The sequence below is a fragment of the Monomorium pharaonis genome, chromosome 4 (genome assembly GCF_013373865.1).
Source record: "Monomorium pharaonis isolate MP-MQ-018 chromosome 4, ASM1337386v2, whole genome shotgun sequence".
Taxonomy (NCBI): domain Eukaryota; kingdom Metazoa; phylum Arthropoda; class Insecta; order Hymenoptera; family Formicidae; genus Monomorium; species Monomorium pharaonis.
Genome location: NC_050470.1, coordinates 30095769 through 30123692, shown reverse-complemented (window position 1 = coordinate 30123692; position 27924 = coordinate 30095769). Strand labels below are relative to the sequence as shown.

The 27924-nt window shown below is 38.5% G+C and overlaps 3 protein-coding genes across 8 annotated transcripts in view; 2 read left to right on the top strand and 1 right to left on the bottom strand.

The window, feature by feature from the left end:
- The window catches only part of LOC105832392 (broad-complex core protein), a 69374-nt gene extending 57119 nt beyond the window's left edge, over positions 1-12255 (top strand). For 2 of the 4 annotated variants that reach the window (XM_036286465.1, XM_036286463.1), the window contains exons 7-8: positions 2744-3019; positions 6355-6442. In XM_036286465.1, coding sequence (XP_036142358.1) covers positions 2744-3006 — 263 coding nt within the window. In that variant the 3' untranslated portion in view covers positions 3007-3019; positions 6355-6442. Of the gene's footprint in view, positions 1-2743; positions 3020-6354 lie in introns of all 4 variants that reach the window. The other 2 variants (XM_036286462.1, XM_036286460.1) reach the window with 1 other exon arrangement.
- The window catches only part of LOC105833208, a 74744-nt gene continuing 55787 nt past the window's right edge, over positions 8968-27924 (bottom strand). Inside the window, exon 4 of the mRNA XM_036286471.1 lies at positions 8968-16562. Within this exon, the coding sequence (XP_036142364.1) occupies positions 16542-16562 (21 nt within the window). The 3' untranslated portion in view covers positions 8968-16541. The remainder of the gene's footprint in view (positions 16563-27924) is intronic.
- Positions 19550-27924, top strand: part of LOC105832394 (neo-calmodulin) — a 60250-nt gene continuing 51875 nt past the window's right edge. The window contains exons 1-2 of one of the 3 annotated variants that reach the window (XM_036286470.1): positions 19550-20083; positions 25016-25042. In XM_036286470.1, coding sequence (XP_036142363.1) covers positions 20045-20083; positions 25016-25042 — 66 coding nt within the window. In that variant the 5' untranslated portion in view covers positions 19550-20044. The remainder of the gene's footprint in view (positions 20084-25015; positions 25043-27924) is intronic. The other 2 variants (XM_028193757.2, XM_012673299.3) reach the window with 2 other exon arrangements.

Sequence of the window (27924 nt, the reverse complement as noted above, 5' to 3'; positions counted from 1 at the left end):
CTGCTCTAAAAGAATAGTACAAAATTCCATTGATGACTATTCAAGCATTGTATATTATTTCAACAAGAATGGAATCTGTGTTGGAGACAAATGATAAATTTATCTTTTATTAATAAAAAATGTAGCATGTTTCTTAGGTGTTCAAAGTAATTTTGTCCATCTCTTGTATACTTTTTTATTTCATAATCCTCATATCTTGTACACTTTATACTTTTCGATAAGCCACATATGCAAGCAACCGTGTCGAAGATCGGTGTTCCAGCTCACTTTTAATATTACATTGACAGTTTAATATAAGAAAAAAAACATCCTCCATAATCACTGATCACATCAATCCTCAAGACGCGCTGTCGTGAAGAGTACGAAGTAAGAACGATTCGTTTCATCGGTCAGGAAGCATCCGGCATTGATTTCCGATATAGAGTTGTCTGACGAGTGAAATATCTTTTCTCCGCCATGAGTATCTTTGGAAAATGTGTGTGTGTGTGTGTATGTGTGTGTGAGTGAAAAAAAGAAAGAACTTTTGCGTAAGTGGAAAGTTTCTGTCGCTTGTCGATGAGTGCAAACGTAAGACGGTGAGTACGAAGGAGATGAATAATCGCAGAAAATCGGAAAATCGAGGAACCAAAATCGGGGACTGCCTTCCTGAGAACTATCTCGTTCACGCGATCACACGAATACGGGGAGATTGGGGGGAAGGGAGAGGGGATTTCGATTTCGTAAAAAAAAAAGTCGCCACGCAGCTCGCCAGAGTCACGCATATTTAATTACGTTTACGTTTATGTTCACGTTTATTTGTTGAGTTTATTTCGAGTTTGCATGCTTTAAATGTCATCCAGAATGCTCAGTGTACCTGTGCTCTCTCGTCGTCTCCGTTTCTCATGTCTGTTAGGCTTCGTGTACACACACATATCTGAGATCCGTCGAACAAAATGTACATGCATATTCATAATGCGAGTCAGCAAACGGCTTGTACACACATTCCACTTCTCGATGGAGGACATATGCGAATGTGCGGTCCATAGGCATCCCCATCCGACGAATGTTCCTTTCAACAATCGTCCCAATCCCCTTACCTCCCTCCTCACATCCCTCTACCTCTCAAATTTTTATTGTCATTATTTATTTCTCTAAGTGATATTATTTAAGATCTTTTAGAGTGCATATTATATTTTCAGCAAAGCGAAATCTTACCAGGACCTTGAATAATTAACAACAAATTATTGTCAGGCAATTATAAATTAAGTCAACAAGAAAAAGAGCATGAAGTGTTAAAAGCAATGCCACGTGACATGTGTAAGGCAACGTGTATCGACATGAGACTACTGTGCTAGTTTCGTGCAAGGACGTAATAGAATCTATCATCGGCATTTAAATGCGATGCATTCGCGTTTGTCGAATATTCAATCGAGTGATCGTCTGAAATCATTTCGAACACACAATTAATAACGCAACTCTCCCGAGCTACCAGAGCGCAACTTGATAATGTCGCGTGTTAATAACAATAGAGCCAAATTCCTCCCGCTTGAGGGAGAAATTAAACGCACAAATTCTATATATATATATAAATAATAGCGCCATCCGCCTTCTTTTCCCCTGCAGTTTCCTCCCGCGAACGTACATGCACACACATTCACATATGGTATACACGTGTGCGAAAGAGCGTTTCGGCGTGCGTCCGATTCTCCCGTACGTACGTGTGATGATGCGTGTACCTGCGTGTGTGCGTATGTGAATATTGCATATGCGTGCGCCTCTTGTCCCGTTCCCTCTTTCCGCATTAGCAGCAGCTACTGGAGTTTCGAGGAAGGCCGGGGAGAGGAAAGTCGCCGTTAAAGAAAGTTCTTACTTCGCTCCCCACGAGGAGAGACAGCGCGCCGTCGATTCCTCCACATCTCTCCGGCTCTCTCCCCCCTTTTCCTTACCCTTTCGCCCTCTTTTTGTTTCCAAGGACGTGCCGTAACGCGCATAATTGCTTCTCTAAAGGACGCGAGTGTCGTTTTTAATGGATTGATTAATACGCGGGGCGTGATCCAGTAGGAGAAGGATAGGAGGAGAAGAAGAAGAAGGCGAAGAAGAGGAAGCCGAAGAGGCGAGGCAGCCAAGAAAGGGTTGATTTCCTCACAGTCACACGCTGATCGTCGGATTTGCGAGATCAATTAATTAAAATTTTCTCTCCAGCGATCTTTATTATGGCTAAGTTAAAAATAAATTTCGAATCTCCATTCGTCCCAAATTCTTTCACAAGCGCGATGTAAGAGAATTAAAATCGCCGCGAGGGAAATATTCGCAACGATTTATCGCGGGAGAAAGACGAATGAGAGTTTGCAGGAAAAAAATTATTAATGACGTACGATTATTTAGGAGCGCGGGGATACTCGCAGAAGTTTCACGATTTAATAAAAATTTATGATTCCCGTCACGTTTATGTACTTGCTGTAAGATCTCGTCGCAACGCAAACCGCAATTAATGATCGTAAGATAACGAGCTTCAACTAGACACGCGCCTATCGAGTTTTCGAGCCTGTAAAACCGCACAATCAACAGCGATCGCGTATAAGCGTATAGTCGAGAGAATACAAGCACGACACTACCGTAAAGGAGCATTCGAGCGAGATTCGCGTTCGCGGCCGTTTTTCCTTTCTATTTTTTTTTTCTCTTCTTTTCTCAGCAATCGCGGTATAGGGTTTAAGTGTGTTGTGAGGGTGTGCAGCTGCATGAGAGGTGCGTTGTTGTGTTTCAGTGCTCACCTCTATGACGGGGCTGACCTTGAACTCTCTGAACACCCAGTCAGCGAAGAAGTTGTTCACCTGCCAACTGTGCGGCAAGGTACTATGCAGCAAAGCATCCCTGAAACGCCACGTTGCCGACAAACACGCCGAACGACAGGAGGAGTACAGATGCGTCATCTGCGAGCGGGTGTACTGCTCGCGTAATTCCCTGATGACCCATATATATACCTATCATAAGAGCAGGCCCGGCGACATTGACATTAAGTTCTTTTGAAGGTTTAGATAAGGTAGGGACCATGCTAAACACACCTATGGCGCACAGCATTTCGAAGGTCTTTAACATAGTCTCTTAACATTCACCCCCCTATACGACTTAACAAACATAAGTACACGTTTAATTCCTCTCTCTCTCTCTCATTCTTTCTCTTTCTTCCCTTCTTGCTCTCTTTTATTATTTTTTTCTTTATCTATTTCTTTACTCACTTTCCTTCTTACATATCCGTTAGTACATACTTGTTTCCCGGATCGCGCCTTCTTTGAGACTCATTTTCCCAATTTCTTTCCGCGCTGATTGCCAAAGGATGCGTCGTCCTCTCTCCGACTCCGTCATACGCCGACGTACAGAAAGCTTGTGTGTTTCCTTTTCCTTTCTCTCTCTCTCTCTCTCTCTCTCTCTCTCTCTCTCTCTCTCTCTCTCTCTCTCTCTCTCTCTCTCTCTCTCTCTCTCTCTCTCTCTCTTTCTCTCTCTCGAATGGTGCATGCCACGGCGAGAAACCGGTCTCGACTTGCACGCGGGCTTGCCTTCTTTCTCTTCTTGTTCGCCTTACGGTTCGAGTCCCTCGCGTCCGTGTGTATCCGCATCCCGGCTCGCGTAACTGCTTTCTTTTCTCTTATCCCGTCGTCCTTCGCGCCCCTTCGGTACCGTACGCGCGCCGCTGATCGAGTTCTTCCGGTATTCGCCGGGTCCGTTATACCTGCTGTCAGTGACTCGAATCCCCGATGCATCAGTAAAGCAGCATGCCACACACAGCTAACACCGGCGCACTGATAGCAACGCGGATTTAGGGCTTTTTTTCCAAAGTCTACCGAAGAGGAGCGGAAGACGTTTAAAAAAGTCCTGCCGAAGACGTCGCAAACTTTCGTTGTTTCACTCCTTTCATCTCCTTTCGACATTTCACATTCTTGGGAAGAAATACTAACGTTACTACTAAATACTAACGTTATTTATGTAATAAAGGTTTCGGTACTTCGCGACTGTAACGTTACATATATAACAAACTGAGAGTAACTGAATGCTATTGTTGCTTTCATATTGTTCCCGCAATATATCGCTACCAATGTAGTGTTATGATCATCACGAAACCGTTCGGCCGATTATCACCTTCTATTTCAGCCTATTAACGTCACACACAATTGACTTTACCGTAAGAATTCTTTCATCCTCGTAGATTTTACATCTGTTGGTATACATGTCTGTAACATTGTCAAGAGAAACCATTGCGCATTATCACAGTTACTACACAATACTGAAAAAAAAAACATTGAATTACTTTCTTTTAGCAATTTGCAGATTGTTGATATAATTCTGTTACATCTCACTTTATCTCCTTGAAATAACACGTCAGTTGGCTTTCTAACGCAGAGAGTTAGGAGAATATGTAGATGGAAAATTCAGAAACTTTTGGGTGCTAACTTTAGTTAAGAATGATCTATTGTCGCCGATAAGAATCCTATTATGAGGATCCCTAATTGATCTTTTTTTACTATTTTTCTTATTTTCTTTTCTGTTTGTCTAACAGGTGTCCATTACATTTCCTGCCTCCTCACAATCTCTTTTCTTTCAGTCAGACTATCAACCTGCTTCTCCATCTATTCGTTGCTTGCTTGTTGGCATGTCTACCTAATTGTCCGCCTGCTATTTGCTTGCTTGTAGCTTTGGCTACGTGTTTGTCTTGATTCTGCTATTCTTGATTATTTTTCTACGTTGATACCATTAATTCTTCGCGTTAAGTCGCGGAAGGTATGCGATACGTCGGTGGGAAAGTTGTGAGATGTGTCTATTTGAGATGCAATCGACGATTCGGTACAACGCCACGATTGACAGAAATTGTACATTTCGCGCATAAAATTGCAATCGTACATTTGTCAATTTTTGCAAAGCAAAAGTTATGCGCTAAAAATACGATATAATCTTTCAGTTTATTAAATATTTAATTTTTTTTGGTATCATCTTATGTTCGTTGGATAATGCTGTTTTTTTTTTCCAGATTATTAGCATTTTTGTTATTTCTGCTTTTCCGTTGTCATCTTTCATGGATTCGGGAACTGATACGAAATCGCCCCTTTAACCAAAATTATCGTAAGGTTTTTTAACGCAGTAAATATTATATTTGTGCGATCGCGATATCTCGAGACTGTTCGTTTTTACTTTTTAATCACTTGTTTCTTGGGAAATTTGTCATCCGTTTGATCCACGGTCTAACGATAAAAATAGCGTGCGCTCAACTTTTAACGTTAATATGTCGCACAATATGTCGTACCACGCAAACTCGTTGTTAGTGACTTCTATCAGCGGACTGATTCTAATACGCTAAAGCTAAATACTAATCGCTAGCTCGATGCACGCGCGATATAATACAAGACCCTTTTCTTTCTTCCCTTCTCTCATTTCTTCTTCCTTGAGAGATCTCTTAACGTCTCGTGTCCCATTTCGGATGAATACTCGATAAAACCTACTTACAAGAGCAGAATAGAATTGGTTACTGTCTGTTCACCTGATTTATCTATACGGAGTCTTGCGACTTGCACACAATTCCGCATTATTCTGAATTTTCTTCTTTTCGAACGCAATCAAACCTGGATAAGTCAGAGTTGGTAATTCCAAATACAAGTTTTCCCTTACATTAATTTATATAACACATAAATTAATATACAAATAAATAAATCAATGAATAAATATCTAAATGAATGAATTGATATAATAAGAAATATATAATCACATTAATTTATAATTATAATTTATAATTATAATACTGTATACGTATATGATTTTTGCTATATCGTTTTTCATTATTTGCATCACGATATTTGTATTATTTACAAAATTAAGTATAAAGTAAATTAATTGAGATAATTAAAATCAGATCGATTTTTGAAAATCGATTTCCAGACTCTCAGCGTTGCTCCTCTAATTAGCTTAAAAGCAACGAGCCATTTCTCATTTGATAATTGCAGCGAATAAGTATAGCGACGTTTTCGAAACTATATCTCAGCCTTCGCGAGACAAGTGGAAGTACCAGCTCTGAGGATCTTGTCATTATATGACGGTCGATCATATCGCATACAATTCTTACAACGTCAGAAACGAAATGACTAACGAAGGAATCGTTACTCTTTGAAGCCGTTGGTATTTCGATGACATCACTATCTTACGTGTAGACGCGAGAGGAAAAGTGTATCTTGTATCGAAAGTAGAGATCTCTATTTCCCGTGTCTACAGCAGTGTCGTGAAGCTCTCGTCGAAATTACCGCGGTTTCGACGTGTGCAATCGATTCTACCCGATACGGTAGGCGATTCCCCTCCCTCGAAGGGCGATCTTATACAGATCTGGATGCGTTTCAGGTACGGGCAACGGGATGCATCCGGCACCGACGACGCCTCCCACTGTCATGTACCGTATGCCACCACCCACGGCGGGTGGCATAAACGAGCCTCAGGAATGCCCGTACTGCCGTCGCACGTTTTCATGCTACTACTCCCTCAAACGCCACTTCCAGGACAAACACGAGCAATCGGACACGCTATACGTCTGCGAGTTCTGCAACCGTACGTACCGTACGAAGAACTCCCTGACGACGCACAAGAGTCTGCAGCATCGCGGCACCAGCGGTGTGTTGAGGCGGCTCCTGAAGGCCACGGCCATGAAGAACGTCTTCGGTAGCATGCAACACCAGATGCAAATGCAGCAGCAACCGCAATGAAAACGTCGGAAAAATCAAAGTCACCCCGTGCCGGATCATCCGCGTCGTCATCGTCGTCGTCATCGCCGTCGTCGTCGCCATCGTCGTCGTTTCTCCCGCGAATCGCTCGATCAACGTCATCGGGCACGCAGAACCCGAAAACCAAGGGGGCCAGATTACGCGAGGGATTATGCGAAAGTACTACTACTTCGCCCACTACCTCGGGACGTTCCCGCACTCAATTTGAACCACGCGCTCGAGTCCGTCAACTCGAACCGCGATTTATCAAATCGCCCTTGAGTCGCGACTTGCACAAATGTTGGTTAGCACAGGCCGCACAGATCATTTCTAAGCTATTTCCCTGTTTAGTAGGTTTACCGGTAAACCAGGAACAGATCGGATGATCGCTGATTACATTCAGTTAACCGAGAGATCATCGATGCGATTCGTATTACGAGCTAGTTGGATTGAAGTGGATTAGCAGTAGCCTGGATTAACGAGATCTCGTTTCTTCCTCTACGCTATATTTAGGTTCGTAATCCGGAGGAAAAGACTGCAAATCGAGATTAGTAGAACCCCGGCGCAATTTAGCCCTTGTTAAATTGCAACCGAGTCCTCGACTAATTTCAACGATTAATTTAACTCTTATTTACTCGCATTTGCAGAGCACACATAATGCCTATCGTGATCGGTTGTCGTGAGAGACGTTAGACGAAACGCGGGAAACGAATTTAAAGGGGAAGGGAGGAAAGCAACTAGAGAGAGCTACGTGGAATCCCGATTTCGGATGTAAATCAGATCGCCTGATACAAATTTCGGTATTTTTCTCCCGGAGAGTTTTTTCCCCCCTCGCTTTTCCGTCGTCCGCCGAAGGCAGAAAAGAAAAGCGCGACTCTTTTAGTTTAGACTCGCCAATGTAGCATTGTAATTTTCTCTTCGTCAAGACTGCAATGAATCCAAAGAAGGACAATTTGACTGAGAAGCTTGTAATTTGCGACTGAAACGTGAAGGAAGGGATGAAGGGGAGGAAGCTCGAAAGTTAAGACTTGGCAAAGCGCGAAACGAAGAAAACACATTCCATTTTGTCGGCGACATCAGGACACTGGTGGACGCCGAGTCGACCGCCCAGCGGGGAAATTTTCGAGCGGAGAATCTACGCGCGGGGCGAGGTTTTCGAAGATGACACTATTCCGCCGCGATTTTTTTTTTTTTTTTTTTTTTTTTTTTTTTTTTTTAAGCTAACGTTGTCCAAAAAGAGGAAAGATTAGGGAGGAATGTAATTAAGACGGGACGTCTGTGGGGAAGGGAACAGAGTCTTCCGAGATCGACGAATTTGCATTGCGAATGAAACTCTTTTGTATCAGCGCTCTAGCAACGTGGACGAAAATGTGCTTAGCCGTCGGAACGATTAGTCGCGTAATAGGCGAGCGGTTCGGGCTGGACACGTTGCCCTACGTTAAGATGTGGCAGCAGTTTGACGCGCTGCGAGATGACGCGGAGCGGCGTTTAAAACGTCAAGTAGGCGAGAAACAAAGATCACGAAGATCGTGAATGAGATCGGGAATCTGACGTCGAAGACTCACACGTCCCGGATTCCGCGTGCGCGCGTGTGCATATCGAATGCACTTTCACGCGGCCGAATCATTGACATACATACATACATATATATATGTGTGTGTGTATGTGTGTGTTTGTATTTATCGGACGAGAGGCGGAGGAGGGAAATCGACGACGTTAGGCGAAACGAAGGATGCGCGAGGATGCACCGGCGCGGCTGAAACGCGCGAAAGTGACACCGATCGGGGGAAAAGTGATCGCGGCAACGGCGGCAATCGAGGTCAAGACGCGTTGCTAATCGACTCGGAACTCGTCGATTAGCATAGAAGGGGAGGGATTCGGTTTTACGATACGAGACGAGAGAGAGAAAGGAGGCAGGTGTGCGTGTATAGAGACGTGACGGGGAGGTGGTAGAGGTGTATATCATGGGTTCTTAACGTGTATATGTAGATTCGTCGTATGCGCTAAATACAAACTATATTTTTAACTCTTTAAAAGTAATATTTTGAACTGTAAATATATTATATTCGTACGATACATCGATAAACGATGATATTCTCCTGTTCAGATTTTATAAAAAAAAAAAAAATCGGCATAGTCCTACGTAGGTATCTCACGATGAATGGGCGGAGCAGTGCTTTGCGGAGCTTACGACCCTCTTTCCGATTAACCTTTGCATTTCCGGCGAGCATTTAAAACTATCTCTGCAACGCGTGTCTTTTTTTTTTTTTTTTCAAGCCGAGAAAATCAGCCGGGTTAATTAAGCCAAGGAAATTGTTCCGTTTACATTCCGTTCTGTTTTTTTTTCCCCTCTTCCGTTACGTTGCGCGAACGTGTTTCCCGCAAATCGAACTCCAAACGGTCGCGAAGTGATCTCAGTTCACGAGATATCATGGAGCACTGCTCCGCACCACGAAACTTTAATATATCCACATTAACAAATGTACAAGCAAGAGGAAACCCTAAAAGTTGTTCATCGTAACATATTCAGGTTTAAAACTCAGCGTAGAGAACGAGAAAATGTTGATGTTTTATCTGTAAGGCGGAAAAGGAAATGCCATAATAATTAACGAGCAAGTACAAATTATCATGGAAAATATAAATTATGTCTACGTCTAACTCTTAGGATGCGTAGTATCGGAAAGGAAATATTTAAACGGAGGTGCGGAATATAAGGGAAGGTAAAAACGACGGGGAAAGGCACCCGCCTCGAATTTCATTCGTGGTCGGACAAAGGGATTAAAGGGGGAGCAAAAAAGAAAAAAAAGAGCGAAAGGAAAATGCGCGGGAGAAGAGGGAAAGGATGAGCACGAGTTTCCAAACATATCTTCGAAGTGTGAAGTATACTGTGAAAAATATACGATTTTAGATATTTAGCTATCTCTACCGAGAGATTTTATAATTATTACGTATACATTCTTAAATCCGTGGACCGATTCTTGATCGGTCGACGTTTGGCCGGGACATAATGTGGATGGGCACGATATCGATTGTACGAGATGCGGCCGAGATCCGCGTGATTTTTACGTTCTTGTCTTTCCTCTCCTCTTTTCTTGAAAGAAGGAAAAAAGTCATTTTTTTTAAAGCCGAGGATGCGCGATTGGTTAGTGAAAAAAGAAAAGGAAAAGAAAATTTATCCTAGTCATTCCGAAAATTTTTGTAAATTCTGTGATATCGGGGATCGTGGCATCGAAACGAAAGACGAAAAGAGGGAGACCAAAAAGAAACAAAGCAAAAAGCACATGTCTGTCCACATTATGATCGCCGGGCGTACTTTAAAAAAAAAAAACTCTTTTAGCGCGACGAGGTAAAGGAAATTGATAATTGATTAATTAAGTAACGTCGGGAAATTTCTGTGATGTTCTTCGGTTGGTATACTAGCGCGACTGCGAAAGCTATGTGAATGGAAAAAAAAAAGTATACGGAATTTATGTCGATGTTCGGTGTTGTACGATGTATTGTAAGAGGCGAGACTATATCGGGGAAAAAAGAAATTTCATCATATTTCTTTGAAATTTTCGAGATGGGGTGGGGACAAGAAACGGGGTGTCGGGCAACCGCTGATCGACTTGTCGATCTGAGAGAAGAATGCATCGCTTTCCTCGCACGGCAGACAATTTTATATTTTTTTTATACGATACTTTATTTATCAGTCAATTGGAAAAATACGAAATATGAAGGCTTAAATATTAAAGCAATTCGATCGGCAATTCCGCTCGTTCTTGTTTATATTTTTTCTCACCGCTGATACGGCACGTTAAGTACAACGACGCACGAACGATCAACTGTTGCCACTCATCGCCTGATAGACTTAGTCTAGTGTAAACGTCTAGCAAAGTCTGCACGCGCGCGTGTTGGTGGGTGGATAAGTAATGGCGCCTGAGTGTGCGTGCGGGCGTGTGCCTATGTGTGTGAATTTGCTCGCGTACACGTTTGCATGCACACGAGGCACGTAACTGCTGCAGGGTAAACGACCCATTACACGCCGACGCGAACGCGAGGAAGGAAAAAAAAAAACGAGGGAAAATTTTGACCGTAGATTATTTATCGAAATGTGCCAAGGTATGTCCCGAATCGTTTACACGGACGAAATTTTTAGGTAGGTTGTAGACGCGCCCCGTCTCTCCCGTCGAGGAGGAATATTATCAATATTATAATCGTTTTAGGGTATATCTGAGGTACGATTTAAAAGAATAAAATGGAAAATTATCGTGGAAACCTTTTGGAATTTTTAATGTAAATGTGAAACTTTTCGTCTTGTATGGTTTATCGTATAAGATGGGCGGGAAAATGCCGTATAAGAGAGGTGAAAAAAAAAAAAGAAGTATTTTCGATTCTGTCTCAACGTTCTAACTTTCGCTCGCATCCTGTGTGTGTAACTCGTGCGTGTATGCGTTTAGGGCCACTCGTGCTAGGGAGATGCAAGATGAATTTCCGCGCATTTGCGAGCGAGGACCGATTTGTAATTTTTACACACCGTGACCGTGTAACTCGGCAGGATTTATATTATAGCACGGCGGTAGGTAGGTTGCGCGACGCGTGTGCTGCTTCGCTGGACCGCACGGAGAGGTGTCTCAGCATCTCTCTCGTTCTCTTTCTCTCTTTGCGGTCCGCGCGAATTGCTGTTCGCTATTTACGATTCTCGCGCGACTCGCCTGCCTCCCGACCGGCGGCAAAATGGTGCAATCTCATCGTCAGCAGGCGAAACGCCACATATCCGTAACCGTTCGAAGCAGGACCGTTCTTCCGGTGCGTTCACACATCCTTATGGTGCACGCCGTACCCACGTTAACAGTTTCCTTTTGAAAACCACTTGAAAAATAAGCCACTTCTAAGTTAGTCACCCATTCTTCGACGAACGGGTTCTTCGGCGTAATATAATTCGAATCGATATAACTGAAGAGGTCAAGTTCACTTTCTGGCGCTGTGACGAATACTTTGATACGCGAATTTACTTTTTGAGAAGGCTGATTTTTATAATATTTAATCGTCGATTTATTTAAAGACTCAAATTTATTTCTATTAGTTTCCTCGTTCTTCGTAATTCCTTTTTTTTTTTTCGAGGAACCGACTGATTAGATTTTTTCCTCTTTTTTTTTTTTGATTGGTTTAAAGTTTTCTTTCATGTGATATTATATTACCAAAGAGCATCGAGAAAACTTCGCAAGACTCTCTCCGACGCGAGTGGTATTTACCCTTGGAAAATACACAATCGTGGATGTTGTCGCATTTATAATACGTCGATAAGTTGCTATTAAGATTCGACTGAATATTTTCGTTCAATTTCTTTCGTTTTCACAAATGAGAATGCAACTTTTCGGTTTGCGTTAATTTAAAGTTTTGGTTTGCGAAAGCCGATACTAAATTGACAAAAGCGATTCGTAGAATTCCAGTATGGGAAATGCCACGAGAGTCCGGGAAAGTTGAAAATCGATTGTTTAGAAGCACTCTTCGGTTTTTATTTAAAAGAGAAAAGAAATTTTATTTCCAAAAGGGGGATCAAACGGAACTATAAAGGGAAAATAAAGAGAAATAAGAAGTACATCAATGCTAATCAATAAAACGAAATAGCGATGTAATTATATGAAATTAAAGGAAAAAAAAAGAACGTCGTGCATAGGAGAAAGACTACTTAGATTTATTTTTATTATGTCTTCAAAAAGACTTTAAATAAAATATTTAAATTGTGCCATAATTAATATTAACAAAATCTTAAGTATAAATTTATTGTTACGAAAGTTTTTAAATTTATCGGAAGAAATAAAAATTACAAAAAAAAAAAGATTAAAAGATATGTGAAGCGCTAAGAAAAAGAAGATATCATTACTGTCTATGGATTAACAATAGTGCGATAATTCTTAGAGAGAAAAAAAACACATCGTGTCGGTTTAATGACGATTGTCGTATCAACAAGAGAACCTAGGATTAATAACGGTTGGTTATTTACGCTCAATATTAACTAAGAACTTACATAGTATGGATCTTTTCTACTTGTACCAAAAATTTTATTGCTAATCTATCGACTTTATTTTCTTTTTTAATGTACATAGGGCATTACCTCATGTCGTTCTTGTCGAATATGCAATGCGAAATTATAATTAAGGAATTAATTAAATCCGTGAATGAATTTCAAACGTTGGACTACGGAGACGGTCGCTTTGCCAGTCAGATATTCGAGAGAAATATATGTAGGTCGCGTTAATGGCGATAAAGTTTGTTACATTGCGATATATACACATATATATATATATATGTATATATATATATATCTCACATACGTGTACATTTTGTCATATATGACAAGATCATTATGTCGCTGCATCAGCACGCATTATGCCGCGTAATGCGCGATGCGACATCAAGCCCGGCTGAATATCTGGCAAGTGCGGCGCGCCGTCTATTGCAGTCAATTCACCATCCAATCCAATTATTCGGGCCAATGGGAACTTAGCGAGATTTCAAATGTCGTACGTCGTCGTCTGTCGTTCAGCGACCGAAACGACGACGCCGGAGAATTCGATGTACCCTTTAATGTACATACGTGTACTTCTCTAGAGAGTGAATGAACGCGCGTGAGAAAGAGTGAGAGGTGAGCCCACCGTGAAAACACATCTCCAACGTGTAACTGAAGTGTATATGTGTATGTATATGTACGTGTGTATACGTATACGTATATGTATACGATATATCTGTGTATATATTAGATTAAGGAGGCACGCCGAGCGTGTATTACGAGCTGTTGCGAGTAATCGAATCATAAATCGCACGAGCGTAAACGAATGAGGTATGCGCTATTTTCTTAATGTATGATACAACGTAATAGGCACGGTGAAGGGCTCGTAACGGCTGCGGATTCGTTTCTGTTCTTTCGCGTAAGAAGGAGGAAAGTTCGAGGAAATTTTCTTCTCTCTGAGAAAGGAGAGATGGAAAGAGTAAAATCGAGCTGGGAACCACAGAGTTTCTTACGACGCTCAGAAACTTCGCATCTGCAGCAGTTATGTTTCCCCTCGTTTCACGCATTGTACGTCCGTTATTTCTGATACTATTATGGATATTATTGTACGTATATTAAACATATCTTCCGCGAGTCTATCCATATGTAGAAAGAAAGGAGACACTTGTGTATTCTAATTCATCGCCGGAGAGTTTTATATATATTATGCTTTACGTATCATTATGATTATCTCATTGTCACCGTCATCGTCATCGTCACCGCAGCAGCCATAATCTTCACTAACGTCATTTTCATTGGCAATAGCATCATTTTTCTTATCATTATAATTATTTTATTTTTATTATTATTATGATTATTAATTATTATTATAAATGTCATTAGTAGAAGAGAAAAGGGGGGGAAGAGAGAGTGAATGAGTGAATGAATAAATGAGTGAGAAGGGAGAAAAAGGACGGAGAGAATGAGAGAGGAAGGAGCTGTGGAAAGGAGAGATTAATTTTGATTGCTATTATTATTATTACTGCTGCTGTTATTATTGTTATTAGTACTGCTACATTATTATTATTTTTAATATTGTCGATAATTTTTGTTATATCAATACGTTTATTATAAGAATGTAGTTTAATTAAATTTTGTTCATAAAATGTGTACGATATCGAGGACTGGTCGACGGTACGTTATATGTTATACTCTGTACGCATAAATATTGTATAGACACCTTTGTTAGTATCTAATTTCTCAGATCCTTATTTTTATTTCGTATTCTATTACGACGTTTTACAAAACCGATTGTTTAAATGTGTTAGGGGATCTTATTGACTTATTATTATTATTATTATCACAGTTATTAATTATTATATTATTATTATATTATATTGCTGCTATTATAGAGTAATTACAATTATTATGACTATTGCTGTTATTATGAGTACCATATTGCTATTATCGCCATTCACCATTGCAATGATTTTTTTACTGCTAATACCGCTACTGCTACATAATCGATATAGTATTATAAAAAATAATTTATTCGGAAATTCGTTGTGACATATGTATTTCGTCGGCAAATCTGAGACGAGAAGGAGAAGGGAGATACATAGTTACGACGTGTATAGAACTGCGACTCGCGAATCGCAAAAAAAAACGTCCGCTCGTGTCGCACAATATTCGTCGACGCGCACGCGACAAGGTATCGATCCCTTTTTATCACTACATTGTAAGTTTAATTTTTAGTTGCATCATCGTCACAGAGATCATAAGCTGTCGAAATGTAGAGCGGGTCGTAGAACGCAAAAGGATCCACGTGTTGCAAGAGCAGATCATAGCGGTTTTTCGTTTCTATCGGTTTCTTTTTCATTCAAATCAAATTCTTGCGTCTGTATTCGAAAGAGGTTGAAGAGCATTCAATGGAAATGTGAGATTATCGCGAAGGAAGTAGTTCTAGCGTGGACTCTGCTTCTTACATTCCGTTTCGCATGTGTTTTTTCTTCATTATACTCGAATCTTGACATAATGTCCAAATGAACGCTACTTCGGATCTACAAAACTGAGTAGCAAGGAAAATCGTGAGGCTTGGCACAAAGTTTGAACCTGTAGTCTTCTTTGCACTGCGATTAAAACTAATTAAAAACATTTATTTTTTAACACCAATAGTTATCTTAAATATTATAATATTTCTGACATTGTTTCTATATATAACTAATTTAAATAGAAGTTTTAACAATTAACAAAATTTAATAAGTGCGTGGCGATCGATATTACAGTTAATATCTATTTTCCTCCGGTAAGCAATTAAGCTTTTAATTTTATTACCACTGCAAGCTGAAATGACATTTTCCGGGATTATCTCAAAACACATTATATCGAGATTCGAGTGCACCCACGCTTTTTACATCCCGTCGTGTCGATGTCAACCTACTCATTGAAGTCGAGCGTTTTAATTGTAACAGAAAATGACGCCGTCAACACGAGTCCGTATTAAGTTTTCACGCAACGGATCAACGCTTCTCGACAAGAATTCCCGCACAATTTCGCGACGTTGTGGAATCTTCGGTGGACAATCACGGCCCGACTATAATTATATAATGTAAACAAAGTGCAACACGCTGCCTTGCTGAACAGTACAAGTACAAAACGAAATACAAATACATAAAGAAAAAGAAGGAAAAAAAAAAGAAAAAAAAATCGCGTCTTCGATTTAATAAACGGGAACGATTACCGGTAGTTAAGGGATATCAAAACGAAGATTTAAAAAACGACGACAAATTGTTAAACCGTTAAGTGATGGAAGAGAACAAAAAAAAAAAGAATAAATAAATAAAAAGAGACTCCGTTGTGCATGTGACAACGGTCCGGATCCGTCGATCATACTATGCATGCACGAAGGCTAAATCAACGACGGTGAAAAATGCGTTTGTTCACAGATACCTCAGTTGCCGTGGCCTCAGACCCTTTCGAGTTTTACAAATCACTTTTCGCTACAATACGTGTCCTTGTCCGTCTGTCTGTCGCACTTATGATTTCGAGAGAAAGAGGGGGAGAGAGAGAGAGAAAGAGAGAGAGAGAGGTGGAGGTGTAGCGTGGTAGTACCTTGCACTTGTGTAAACTCATGGATCATGTGTATATAGATAATAATTGTGTACAGTCGTCGCGATAATTGTGTTAAAACGCGCGCCTACTTGGCTGGCTTGCGGCATTTTGTGTGTCTAGCAATAATCTAGTGAAATTACTTACCGATATCAATCCTTGCTTCGAGATCCTACGTCCGGATTGTACAGAACGATCGCTTCGACTGTCATTTGCAGGCAATTTTTTTCTCCTCGGTATATGTAACCCAGCTAATCACGAAGATAACTGCCCTGTAACATAGATGTAAAACCGTTACATTTATATATATGTTGTATCGCAGTTGTGTCTGTGTTTGCTGGGATGCAGGACAAATTCGGGCAAGTGATCGATTCGACCGGTACCGAAGTGTAGGAGATACAAAAATACGCGAGTACACTGTAAATCGGAATAGCATCCCCCCCGACAGAGGGCCAAGAGAGGGATTTTTGTATCTCCTACTTCTTTCTCTACAATTTAATCGGTCACACGGGTCACCCAACGGATATACACGTGTACATATATTTATCCCGTGAATTATATGCGTCTCTTCTTCTTCCCTCGCTGATCGTTCTTCCGTCATGCATCTCCGAAGAGATCCGTGATCGTCACACAACCGACCTGCGCGTAACGACTTCCGTTTTAATTAGTATATGTACACGGGGCTTTCCCCGTGTACCCGCACGGTTGATTCCAGGCGGGCTTGTACCTCCGTCTATACATTCGCGATATAATCGAGGAGGAACGATGTTCACTTCGACGAAGCCTATCCGATAAAGAGCCTAATTACGTTATACGCCTCCGCGAAATCATAATCCCGGATTAGCTCCGGGTAAGGGATCCACGCACAAATGTGAAGAGCTTCCCCCGGCCGCCTCCGAAGCCGGGTCCGAAGCAAGACGACACTGCCAAAAATCTATTACGTACAGCTCGTTACGACCGTATCAAATTTCACATACATACACCTACATCTACACACTACACACACACACACAAACGAACAAACACACACACACACACCGCCCGTCCTCCCACCCATGAGGATCATCCTGAATTTATCTAAATAATGGATAATCTTCCGCGTCTGAGGCTCGGCAATAAGATACACTTTTCATCATAAGCGCTACAATAGTTGTACTTATTTCTCCTCTATTTTGTCACCAATCTCTGAATGTTAATGCGGCTACAAGCAACACGTGCATCGTTCGTATGCGACGGACTCCCATGAGAATGCACGGGGAAACGAGTGATAGAACGACGCATGTGAGCGCGGAATTCGCCGTATTATTATTATATTATTATTATTATTAATTATATATTAATATTATATTTTACAGAGTGCGGATATTAGATATAAAGATATGTATAGATAGACCGTACATACACAAACAGAGACGTACACACAATGCGAGCGCGCCAGCACGCGCTGTACACGCGCACACATGTACACATATTGTTCCGTTATCGCCGTTATACCATCCGTGTAACATAACATTGCAAATAAACTTGCAGTTTATTAACCGATCAAACCTGTGGCTCTTTCCAGTGAACGAACTCTTTCCTGTTCCTCTGTAAGATTACTAGAAACGAACGCATTTACGTACTTGCGCATATCTAATTCAATAGACATATTCCTCGTATCCAAGGAGAACGTATTAACGAAAGAGAGTTAACGCGATATTCATTTAAGATTGACATTTGTTTGTTAGTATTTTGTCGTCAAAAGTGGACTTTAATAGAAGCAGAAGTTACTTTTTTAATGCCTCAAGTACGTTTCTTTTATATATATATATTTTAGTGATTATTTGAGGTTAACGATTTGTATATTTGAATAAATTTTCATGTAAGTATTTATTTAAAAAAATTTACTTTAAATCATAAAAGATTGTTAGAGAACAAATTATTAATTATATCATAATTATTAATTATAATTTTTATTAATTTTTATAATAATACTTCATCAGCAATTTTTGCAACTATGGTTTTAATTAGAAAATTACGATAAGTCTATTTTGAATAATTTATTTTTCTTTATTATCCTTTTTACTAAAAATAATATAAATTATAATTAATAAAGTACAAAATTATACGAAAAGTACAGTTATGCAAAAATAAAAAACGGTTTACTATTTAAAAATTTGACTGTGTGGATACAGATTTAAAAATAATTTTGTTAGACCATTAAAATAATTATGTAGAATATAACTCTGAAGCTGTGGCTGTTAGGATGTCAAAACTTTTGCAGCATTGCACTCACGTAGCATACTTGAATGTTTACAATTATTTTAATAGTCCTATAAACTTTTTAAATTTGTATTTCTCTTTTTCTTTCCAAAAATATCTAAATTTTTTAATATTTGAGTAAAAAACCCGTTCTTTCCGTGTACAAAAGTAATCGTGTAAAGCAGTAATTTAAAAAGTAATCCAATTAGATCAATCTATATAAAACTGTATGTCACATGTTTGAATTAAAAAATAGTTCACGTAGCAGTTGTCGCGGTCTACGATTGAAGGCCGAGGCAAGGTGTCGAACGAGAAATGTGAGCGGTACAGTGACATAAATTGCTTGCAGCTATATGTAATATTTCTGCGAATATTAGACCACGTCTCCACCCATTGAGCGACGGACAAAATATCGACACATCGGCTTTACCATGAAGTCCCGCGGCCTTGAACGAGGGGCGCAATTCTCGTCGACATGGCAGTATGGCGCCGGGATGAGTTTGCGCGAGCGCAATATCGGGTGGTTCCCCTAACATAGCCGTACACCTCGCTCCAGTCCGCCCTTTTCCTGTCAAATGACCGCAAACCTAAATTCTAGCTTGGAGATTCCAGCAAGATCAAAACGGACAACGTGACAATACGCCTGAGAAGAAATTCAATTATCGATAAACGAAAATAATCTATCGGTTAGCATTAATCAACAATTCATTGCCATGCATTTTCGGTTTGGACATCGTTCTATTGCCATAGATGTACGCTATTTCGCGAACAACTCAAGGAAGGCCCCCTCCTTTCGAAATTTTCCGTCACTTTTCATTCTTTACCCTCAAGACTCCCGCACGGACGAACGTCCGTGGGAAGAAGCGAACGGGGAAGGGAAGAAACTCGAGGGAGATAGCGTGGGAGCGCGCGTGCGCTCGCTCGCACGTGCGAGAGGGTATGCGCGGGACTCGAAATTGACTGGAGGGAGGGTTGGCAGTGGCAGGGACAGATATGGAAGGAAGGAAGGAAGGAAGGGTAGAGGAAGTGCGCGCGGAAAGAAGAGAGAGGCAGACAGATACGATCGGCGCGAAGATTTAGTCAACAACGCGCGACCACCTGTAGTTGTAGCTTCCAGCCATCCCTGAGAGCCACCCTTCTCTTTTTCTCTCTCTCTCTCTCTCTCTTACGCTCTCTTTCTCTTTCTCTCTCGCTTTCTCTCCGCGTCTCGCGTTCAGTAACTTTGTCCGTCCTGATCGCGATAGCCAGATCGTGAGAGCCAGTTCCGGAGCTGCTGACTCCGGCTGCTGCTATATCCGGGTCGCCCAGAACGGACGGATCGCGGGGGGTTACCCCGACGGCGATCCCGCGCGCGCCGCGACAAACGGCGGAAACGGAACGCGGGAGAACGGCTCCGGCTCCGTCCGACGACGAGCTGCGACGACAACGACGGCGACGACGCTGGCGGAGGAGGGCGAGCCCGGACACCGTTCCGATTTACATCTCGTAGCAAGCTGCCAGAATTACCACCAAAATGAAGACGTCTTCGTTTTCCCTTCGCGTGATGCGCCGGGTGAGTACAGATTCCATCCAACATCCGTATTTTCAGCTGTCAATGGCTGACCGCTGCCGCCGCCGCCGCCTCCGCCTCGCCGTGAGGCGAATTTCGAGAGGCGTCAGTGGAGCACTTTCGATAGGAAATTACCTCGTTACCCCCGAGGCACAATTGAAATTGCGAATGGAATTCTTCCTGGGGACGCGCGCCAAATAAATGTCACGAAATAAATTGGAAATTGAAAATTACTGTAACTGATACGTTCGCGAATTTTGGATTCTGATATTGTAATTCTCTGCAGGAAAGCAATCAACGTGAAGAAGAGCATAAAGAAAAAGATTTAACGTTTATATCATTATTATTAATATCATATTGTTTTTAATCTCGGAAATAAACTTGAAACTTTGGAGCCAAAGAGATGTATATTAATTTTTCGCGTACGTATTTTTCGTATGCCTTACGCTTATTAGGGGAGGAAATGATGATTAACGTTCGTCAGTACCGAGTGATTGCTGCTACCTCTTGACCTATTTAACAAACCTAGTACGTTTTGTGGAGGGTACCTATTTCCAATGAAATTTCATTTTAATCAACGGCGCGATTGTGTGAAGCGCGGACGGAGATCGATGCGACGTATCGCTCGGTACATTAATATTTATGAGTTTCCTTCCGGCGAGGAGAGTGAGTCTATCACAAGCCAGCGCGCTCGAATAACGATCGACGTTAGCAGAAAAATTTGCGATCTTAAGAAAAATTTAATTCTCAAGAAGAGAGAGAGAGAGAGAGAGAGAGAGAGAGAGAGAGAGAGAGAGAGAGAGAGAGAGAGAGAGAGAGAGAAGAAACCTTCGAATAAATTTACGGGAAACAATGGACGACGAATAGTCGATAGTAACGGATGAAACCGAGATGTTGGCCTCGAAGATACACTCGAACAACTCGATCAGCCTGGACCGATCGCGCAATTCGATCGTTATGTTTAAACATTCTCGGATTTCGAGTGTCGAGCGCACAAGCTTCGAAAGCACCGTTTATTCAGACACTTTGAAGCTCGGGGTTGTCTCTTCTACGCTTCGCTAGCCGAGACGTAGAGACGTGTCCGTTTCTTAAGAGATGAGAAAACCGACCGTGAGCTCGAGTTTCCTGTGGTGTCGATTTGCGGATTTATCACATCCCCATTGATTCAACCGAGAGCGATGAAATCGTGAACGACGTGATAGTCCACTCAATTTGCCACTCCCATTCCATTTTTCAAATCGTAGTTTGCTCCAGTGTTGCCATATGTCAAAAAAAAATCAATCATCAGACTTTTGTTTAAGAAATCACCAGATTTATAGCGCTTTTCATCAAATTTCTAACAAGTACGTAAAGTCAAATAAAAGTAATTTTATTGATTTTAAATACGTTAATTTTATTTTTTTATGAATAAATAAATAAATACGTTTATTCTATTTATCAAATTTTACTTAATATTTAAAAAAACATACAAAATTCGATTAATATTCATGAATAACAAAACCTTAATAACAGTTCCATTCATGCTTTCTTTTTTTCGATTAAAAGTGACACCAAGTTCATGAAACAAAAGCTTATAGTCAGCATTATATAGCAGAAACTTTTAATCGCTTATGCAAAAAACTCGGTAATAAACAAGATTCTTATATAAAAGGAAGAAATAGAATTGCATGAATTTATAACACAAGAGGAAATTATAGTAAGATAATATTGATAAATTGGCGAAATTGACTGCGTGAATTTTGAATCTATTCATATGTACTCATATTAATTGTATTCAGCAGAAGAAATAACTTTGCAGAATAAGATTCTTTAATATGTTTGACTAATTTATATCAATATTTTAAATCTAACGAAAAACTAAGAACAAGATCAGTTGTATTAAAGCATTTTACAATTGTTTTTTCAATTGTTTTAATTTTAAAAATTAAAATTGAAAATAAAACATATAACTTTATACATAATTAACAATTTAACGTTTTATCTTTTACATATATTTTCACAGATAAATTCTCTAATTATATTACCCTTACAACTTTTGTGCGAATATAGATGAATAAATAATGAGTAACTTCATCTGCCGTGAGTCAAGTTAATTTTCATAAGATTTTGTAAAGATTTTAATACATATATTTTTTTTTATTATAAAGTTTATAATAAATATTCGTGACAACATTCATACATAAGATTGCCTGTATATATATATATCGTACATTTTTAATAAAAATATTATCTATTTTTTAGTTTCAAATCTCGAATTACTTTTGAATAAAATTTTAAATAAAAAACCTTCATTTGTATCACTTGGATGTTGAATGACAACACAGTTGACGTTCAATACTGGACTTTTTCTTTCGACGTTCACTAGATGGTAATATTGCCAGTCGTCACATCGGGAAAAAGTAGGTAGAATATGAGCGAAGGATGAAAGAATCCTAACCGTATACGTATATATAGAAGGGATAGAATATGCGTGTGTGTGTGTTTATATATATATATATATATATATATATATATATATATATATATGTATATGTATATATTCTCTAGTTGCTCAGGCAGCTGTAAGGCTGTGCGATGAGATTCTTTAGTACGTGGCAATCCGGAACGTGACCTTCGGCGTCGTCTCTAGTGATCTCGGTACTTTTATTTATTGTTAGAGAAATAGATTTCTTTCGTTGTCAAACTCAGAGATATACATTTAATTAATTATACGTATCTTAATTGAACATAAAATCTTTTTTTACTATCTAAATTTTGTAGAGCAAAACGTTACTGTAAAAGAGGGAAAATTAAGCTTATGCAATATTGAGTAATTTGCTACTTTAAAAGTTAAAATTTAGTTCTATATGAAAATTAATTTGACTTGTTATATATATATTTACTATATTTTATCTATATTTACAAAAAGATTAAGTAACATGATTAGAGAATTTATTTGTAAAAATGTATATTTAGTTAAGATAATTATATAAATTATCTGTTTCATCTATTTAGTTCTACAGGAATGTAAATTTTAACTCTTATCAGAGTGACAAATCACTTGCTATTCACAAGTCCAATTTTTAGAGTTACGTTTTGTGAAATACGAGATTTAAAAAATATCATAAATTGATAGTAGCAATTATTTTAATTAATTACTAGTTTAACTTTTCACATTATTTTGATAGTTTGTAAAACAAATTCAAATCGAAATCTGAGACATGCGCGTTAATTCTAAATTTCGTAAAGTAAAATATTACTATGAAACAGTGAAATATCTTATTCGAGTAATTTGTCACTCTAATAAGAGTAAAAAAAATCAGTTTTATAGATTTTACTCAGTCTTGTAGAAAAGAATTTTGACTCTTGTAGAGATGGTAAATCTCTTAAAATAAATAATTGCATAAACTCATTCACTCTACAACATTTAATGAGTATATAACTAATTATCATTCCATCGACAATATAATAAAACGACATATAATAAAATATTCGTTTAGAATATTTTTTACCTTCTCTTTTTTCTGTCATTTTTAATCGGTAGAGTATTTGAAAAGGGACATTTTTATATGACATCATGATTATTTATAGTATACCACAATAGAAAATCTTGGCAACCTTTAAATGGAAAAGGTTACAAAAGGGCGACTGACACATTTGTAAGCAGCACAAGGCTGGCACTTGTTCAGCCAAGTTTCGATGTTAATTTATGGCATACACTAGAGATTTCCGATCTGCAGAATATGCTACTATAACACGATATTGACGCCGCATAGTGTTAATATCAGTAATGGACAGTAATTGTTCATACGTTACGATGCAAGAAATATGTATGTCGATAATGCTATATTAAACCTAGTCAAAGCCACAAACTCTACTTCAATCGCGATAGCAAATGAGGACTACTGTATACGTCACTAAATAGATATAAAAAATGATAGAGGATTCCATTAGCAAAGATAATAGTCGATTACAAAATGTCTTTTTTTATTCATTATGATCTTCGTTCATTTCAAAGCATATTTCAATTTTGAATTGTATCGAATTCGATTTTTGAATGCACTTATATAAATGTAATTGGTGCATAATATTCGATAGCTGTTTACAGTCAATTACTAAAAAGTTGCAACATTTTTTTAATGAATTTCGAAACGCGATCTTGCTTGGAATGGTTGTACGTAAAACTTATAAAAAAATAAGTGTTGCAATCTTTTAGTAACTGTTAGTATTGTTATAATCAAAATCCTTGTAAGAACTAATCAATGATTTATAAATTTGATTTTATCGATAAATTAGATTATTCTACATGATTAAAACAATTGGTATTTTTAAAATTAGGTTTACTTTTCGCAATGATCAAATTATCGGCTGGAATATATAATTTATAAACGTATACTGTTATACTGTCGCATCGAGTATCGCCTCTGTAAAGAGGGAGACTTACTTTATAATTGCATGTATTGACAATCACGATAGTTTGAAATACCTTCCTACTCATGAATTATATACGGAGGCGTATAAAGTATCGGATTGGCCTAAAGAACAACAGCCCACCTGTTGCTAGGCCTACGACTAACGCGCCATAGTAAATATTTCAGCGTTTTGTAACTTGTTATCAAATAGCTAATTAAACTTTGTCTGATTTTTATCGCGTTTAAAATATAGCCACACGATTTCCGGTTTCAATTTAACGTTGTAGTGTCAACGGTATACGGTAAAACTGATTGTCAGAACGTATATACTTAGTACGAAGGACGTGGCAAATATATGGTCTTTTGTTTCAATAAAGTTTCTAACAAATAAAAATAATCTGAATGAACATAATGTATAAAATAATAATTGTACAAACATATTGATCACATTTGATTAATTTCATAGACGATTCAACGGTATCATTTAGTTCTTTCTACTCGATCGTAACATGTAATACATATTTCTTGTGTTTTTATTGTACAGGCGCATCGCGGAACAACGGTTGTGCAGGTACTTTAAAGTTAAGAAAAAGCTTGGGTCATTTGTTATGACATATAGCTTAGGCGCCACTAGATTAGTTCTGAAGCTAGAGAGCTGTAAAACTCGCCGCTCTGTTAGCGCATAGATCATACGCCATCGAGACGTTAGAGCAGACCTCATTGCTAAGCAATTAAGCTGTTATACCTGATACAATTCTCTTATATAGCATAATCATTCTCCGGATCTTACGTGATTTGTTTAACCCGCTTACGTTCATCATCTGTAAAAAGCAATTTGTGTTTCTAGGTTTCGTACGTTTCACATTTACTTATATATACGTACGAGGCGGAATTCTCTGAAAAGTCGCATGAAACGAGCCGCGTCCTTGATGCAATCTTATCGGCCTAATATATATCCACCTGTATTAAATGCGGATGTACGAGAGATATAATTAAAAGCCCTCGGTGTACGCAGAAGAGCCTGTAGTGTAACCTCCTCATTCGCGCTAAGTGAGTCTATAGAAAAAAGTGGATAGTAGTAGGGTCGACCTTTGAAGTTATAGATCAGTGTTACTCAACTGTCACAGTGTAAAGGCACATTTTTTCTCCGCCTTTTTACACGTTGTAATACGCTACGTAAAACGAAAGGATGTTGCAAAGACACGGTATTGATTTTATTTTTAATTACAAAAAAAACATTGAGGAACTCTGAGCTGGGTAATTTGAAGTTGGAGAAGACTTTAAAGACTTTAGAAACGTTTCTCTACTCTGTGACCTTTGGTAAAAAAAAAATAATAATAATAAATTCGAATGCGAATATCTTATAATTAGTCTGTAGTTCGTAGCAATCGCGCATCGCATGAACGGTATTTTAGGATGCATGAAACTAAAAGATAGTATTTGTATATAATCAGAGAGTCCAGTTACTTCAGCATGTTTTTTTATCTACATACTTACAGAGCTATGCTGCGGCATATATATATATATATATATATATATATGACATATTATGTTCCTTTTATGCAAATTAAATGCAGTCTAATATATTTTACTTTATGCTTTTAAAATTTACTTTAATTTCTTTATTATGGAATGTATATTACATTATTCGTGTGTAAGTTCTGAGTAGTTAATTCAATTAAAAGCAACATTTTATACTTAGCTCTTATTGATAATTATTTCCAGTAGTTATTCCCGGAACATACGTTCTTACATTTTTGCAATTCCAATTGTACACACGGCTTTATTTACGTATTGCTTTTAAATTATCTATTGTACTATCCATTTCTTTTTTGCGATTAGTGATTTCCAAACTGCACGTTCGTTACAAATTTAAAAGTTTTATATAAATCAAAATTTGAATCATGTTAAAATTTTCAGTGACTTATGTTTATTTTTTAATTTGTTCTTTTTTTATCTAAAAAAATTTTATATAAAAAAAGCAGTTCCAACGTTGCAAACTGTTTCTACTCGAATTCGTTTGAAAAGCACTGGCAACTTTGAACCTCAAATTATATTATTTATTTGCTACAACCTAATTAAAAAATTGACAGGTTTGAATTGTCTGTAAAAAAAGAGAATTCTGATGAGAATTTAATGTATTAAGTGTAAAAAAATACCTTATTTTTATTTCTCACAATTAGTAAATCAAATTATTATATAAAAAATCACCTTTAAAATTGATATTATTAATTTTCAATGGATAGGCTCAGCAGACAAAACAGATTAAATCATACAAACAGATGATCATATCAAAGAACTACAGAGTTCACTGTGCTCTGCTTTGTCTGCTAAACGTATAATGAGTCAAAACGTTCAAACTTTTTTGAGAGAAAATTTTTTGAGTTATGTGTTGTAACAAATAAGTGATATGCTATAATCGATGATATATTAAAAAAAAAAGAATTATTTTTCTAATGCATATCTCTTCTTTCTTTTGTAGGTAAGTGTGTCGCACAGCGTGAAGTTTTCTCACCGTCGCGTCGGTAAGTCACGGCTTTTTTCTCTTGAAAGCTTTCGTCGCAGACGTGACGCTGTGCTGTCGTTCCACAACACGCTGAGAAGCTCCTGGTGTTACCGCATCAGTCGGTACGGTTGAGAACGCATGATTCTTCCGAGTCGTGAACGGGTTACCGACGCATATGTGTCACTCGGTATATGTCGGTGCTATGCTACTGTTGTACTACTCGTGTGCAATACGCGCATTGAGATTTGTGACTACCTTCGCCTGTCCGTTTATGCCTGTTTATTTGTGTCCAATGTCGCTTTCGACACCTTTAGAAATGCTCGATGTCGCGCACAATCTTTCCTTTTTTTTTTAAGCACTGCCCCAAGTGAGTATGACTAGAGAAGCATAACCAATTTATGTAATATCGCAAAAAGCTGTTAAAATATTGAAAATGGTATCAAATTATGAAACTCGATTTCTTAAACGAAATAATAAATAATTAAATACAAAATAAAAATAGATTAAATAGACGAGAGATAAAGGATCGTCATATGTAAAATAAATTGAGTCGTAACCGTAAGAACTATCGCACACGAAATGCATAGTCTAGCATAAACATAGCATAAGACCGTTGACTCAATAAACTCCCAGCATAAAATTGCTATATTAATTTATAAACATACAAGATGTTTATTAACTGAATGATTTTTCACGCAGAAACGTTTTATTAATTAAAAAATTTGCTGTGCGATCACCAATCTATTGTTTTTTAACAACTGGATTATCTAGATTATTTTTTATTATTACTAACTAATGATTTAAAGTCTGCTGTTCTTTTTTAATTTATGACACTCTTATTTATACACTTTTTGAATCGAATGTGCAGTCTAGTTATTATATATCTATAAGATAGAGGCACAGACTTTTGCATAACACATAAAAAAAAATAAATCAGATTCTTGTTT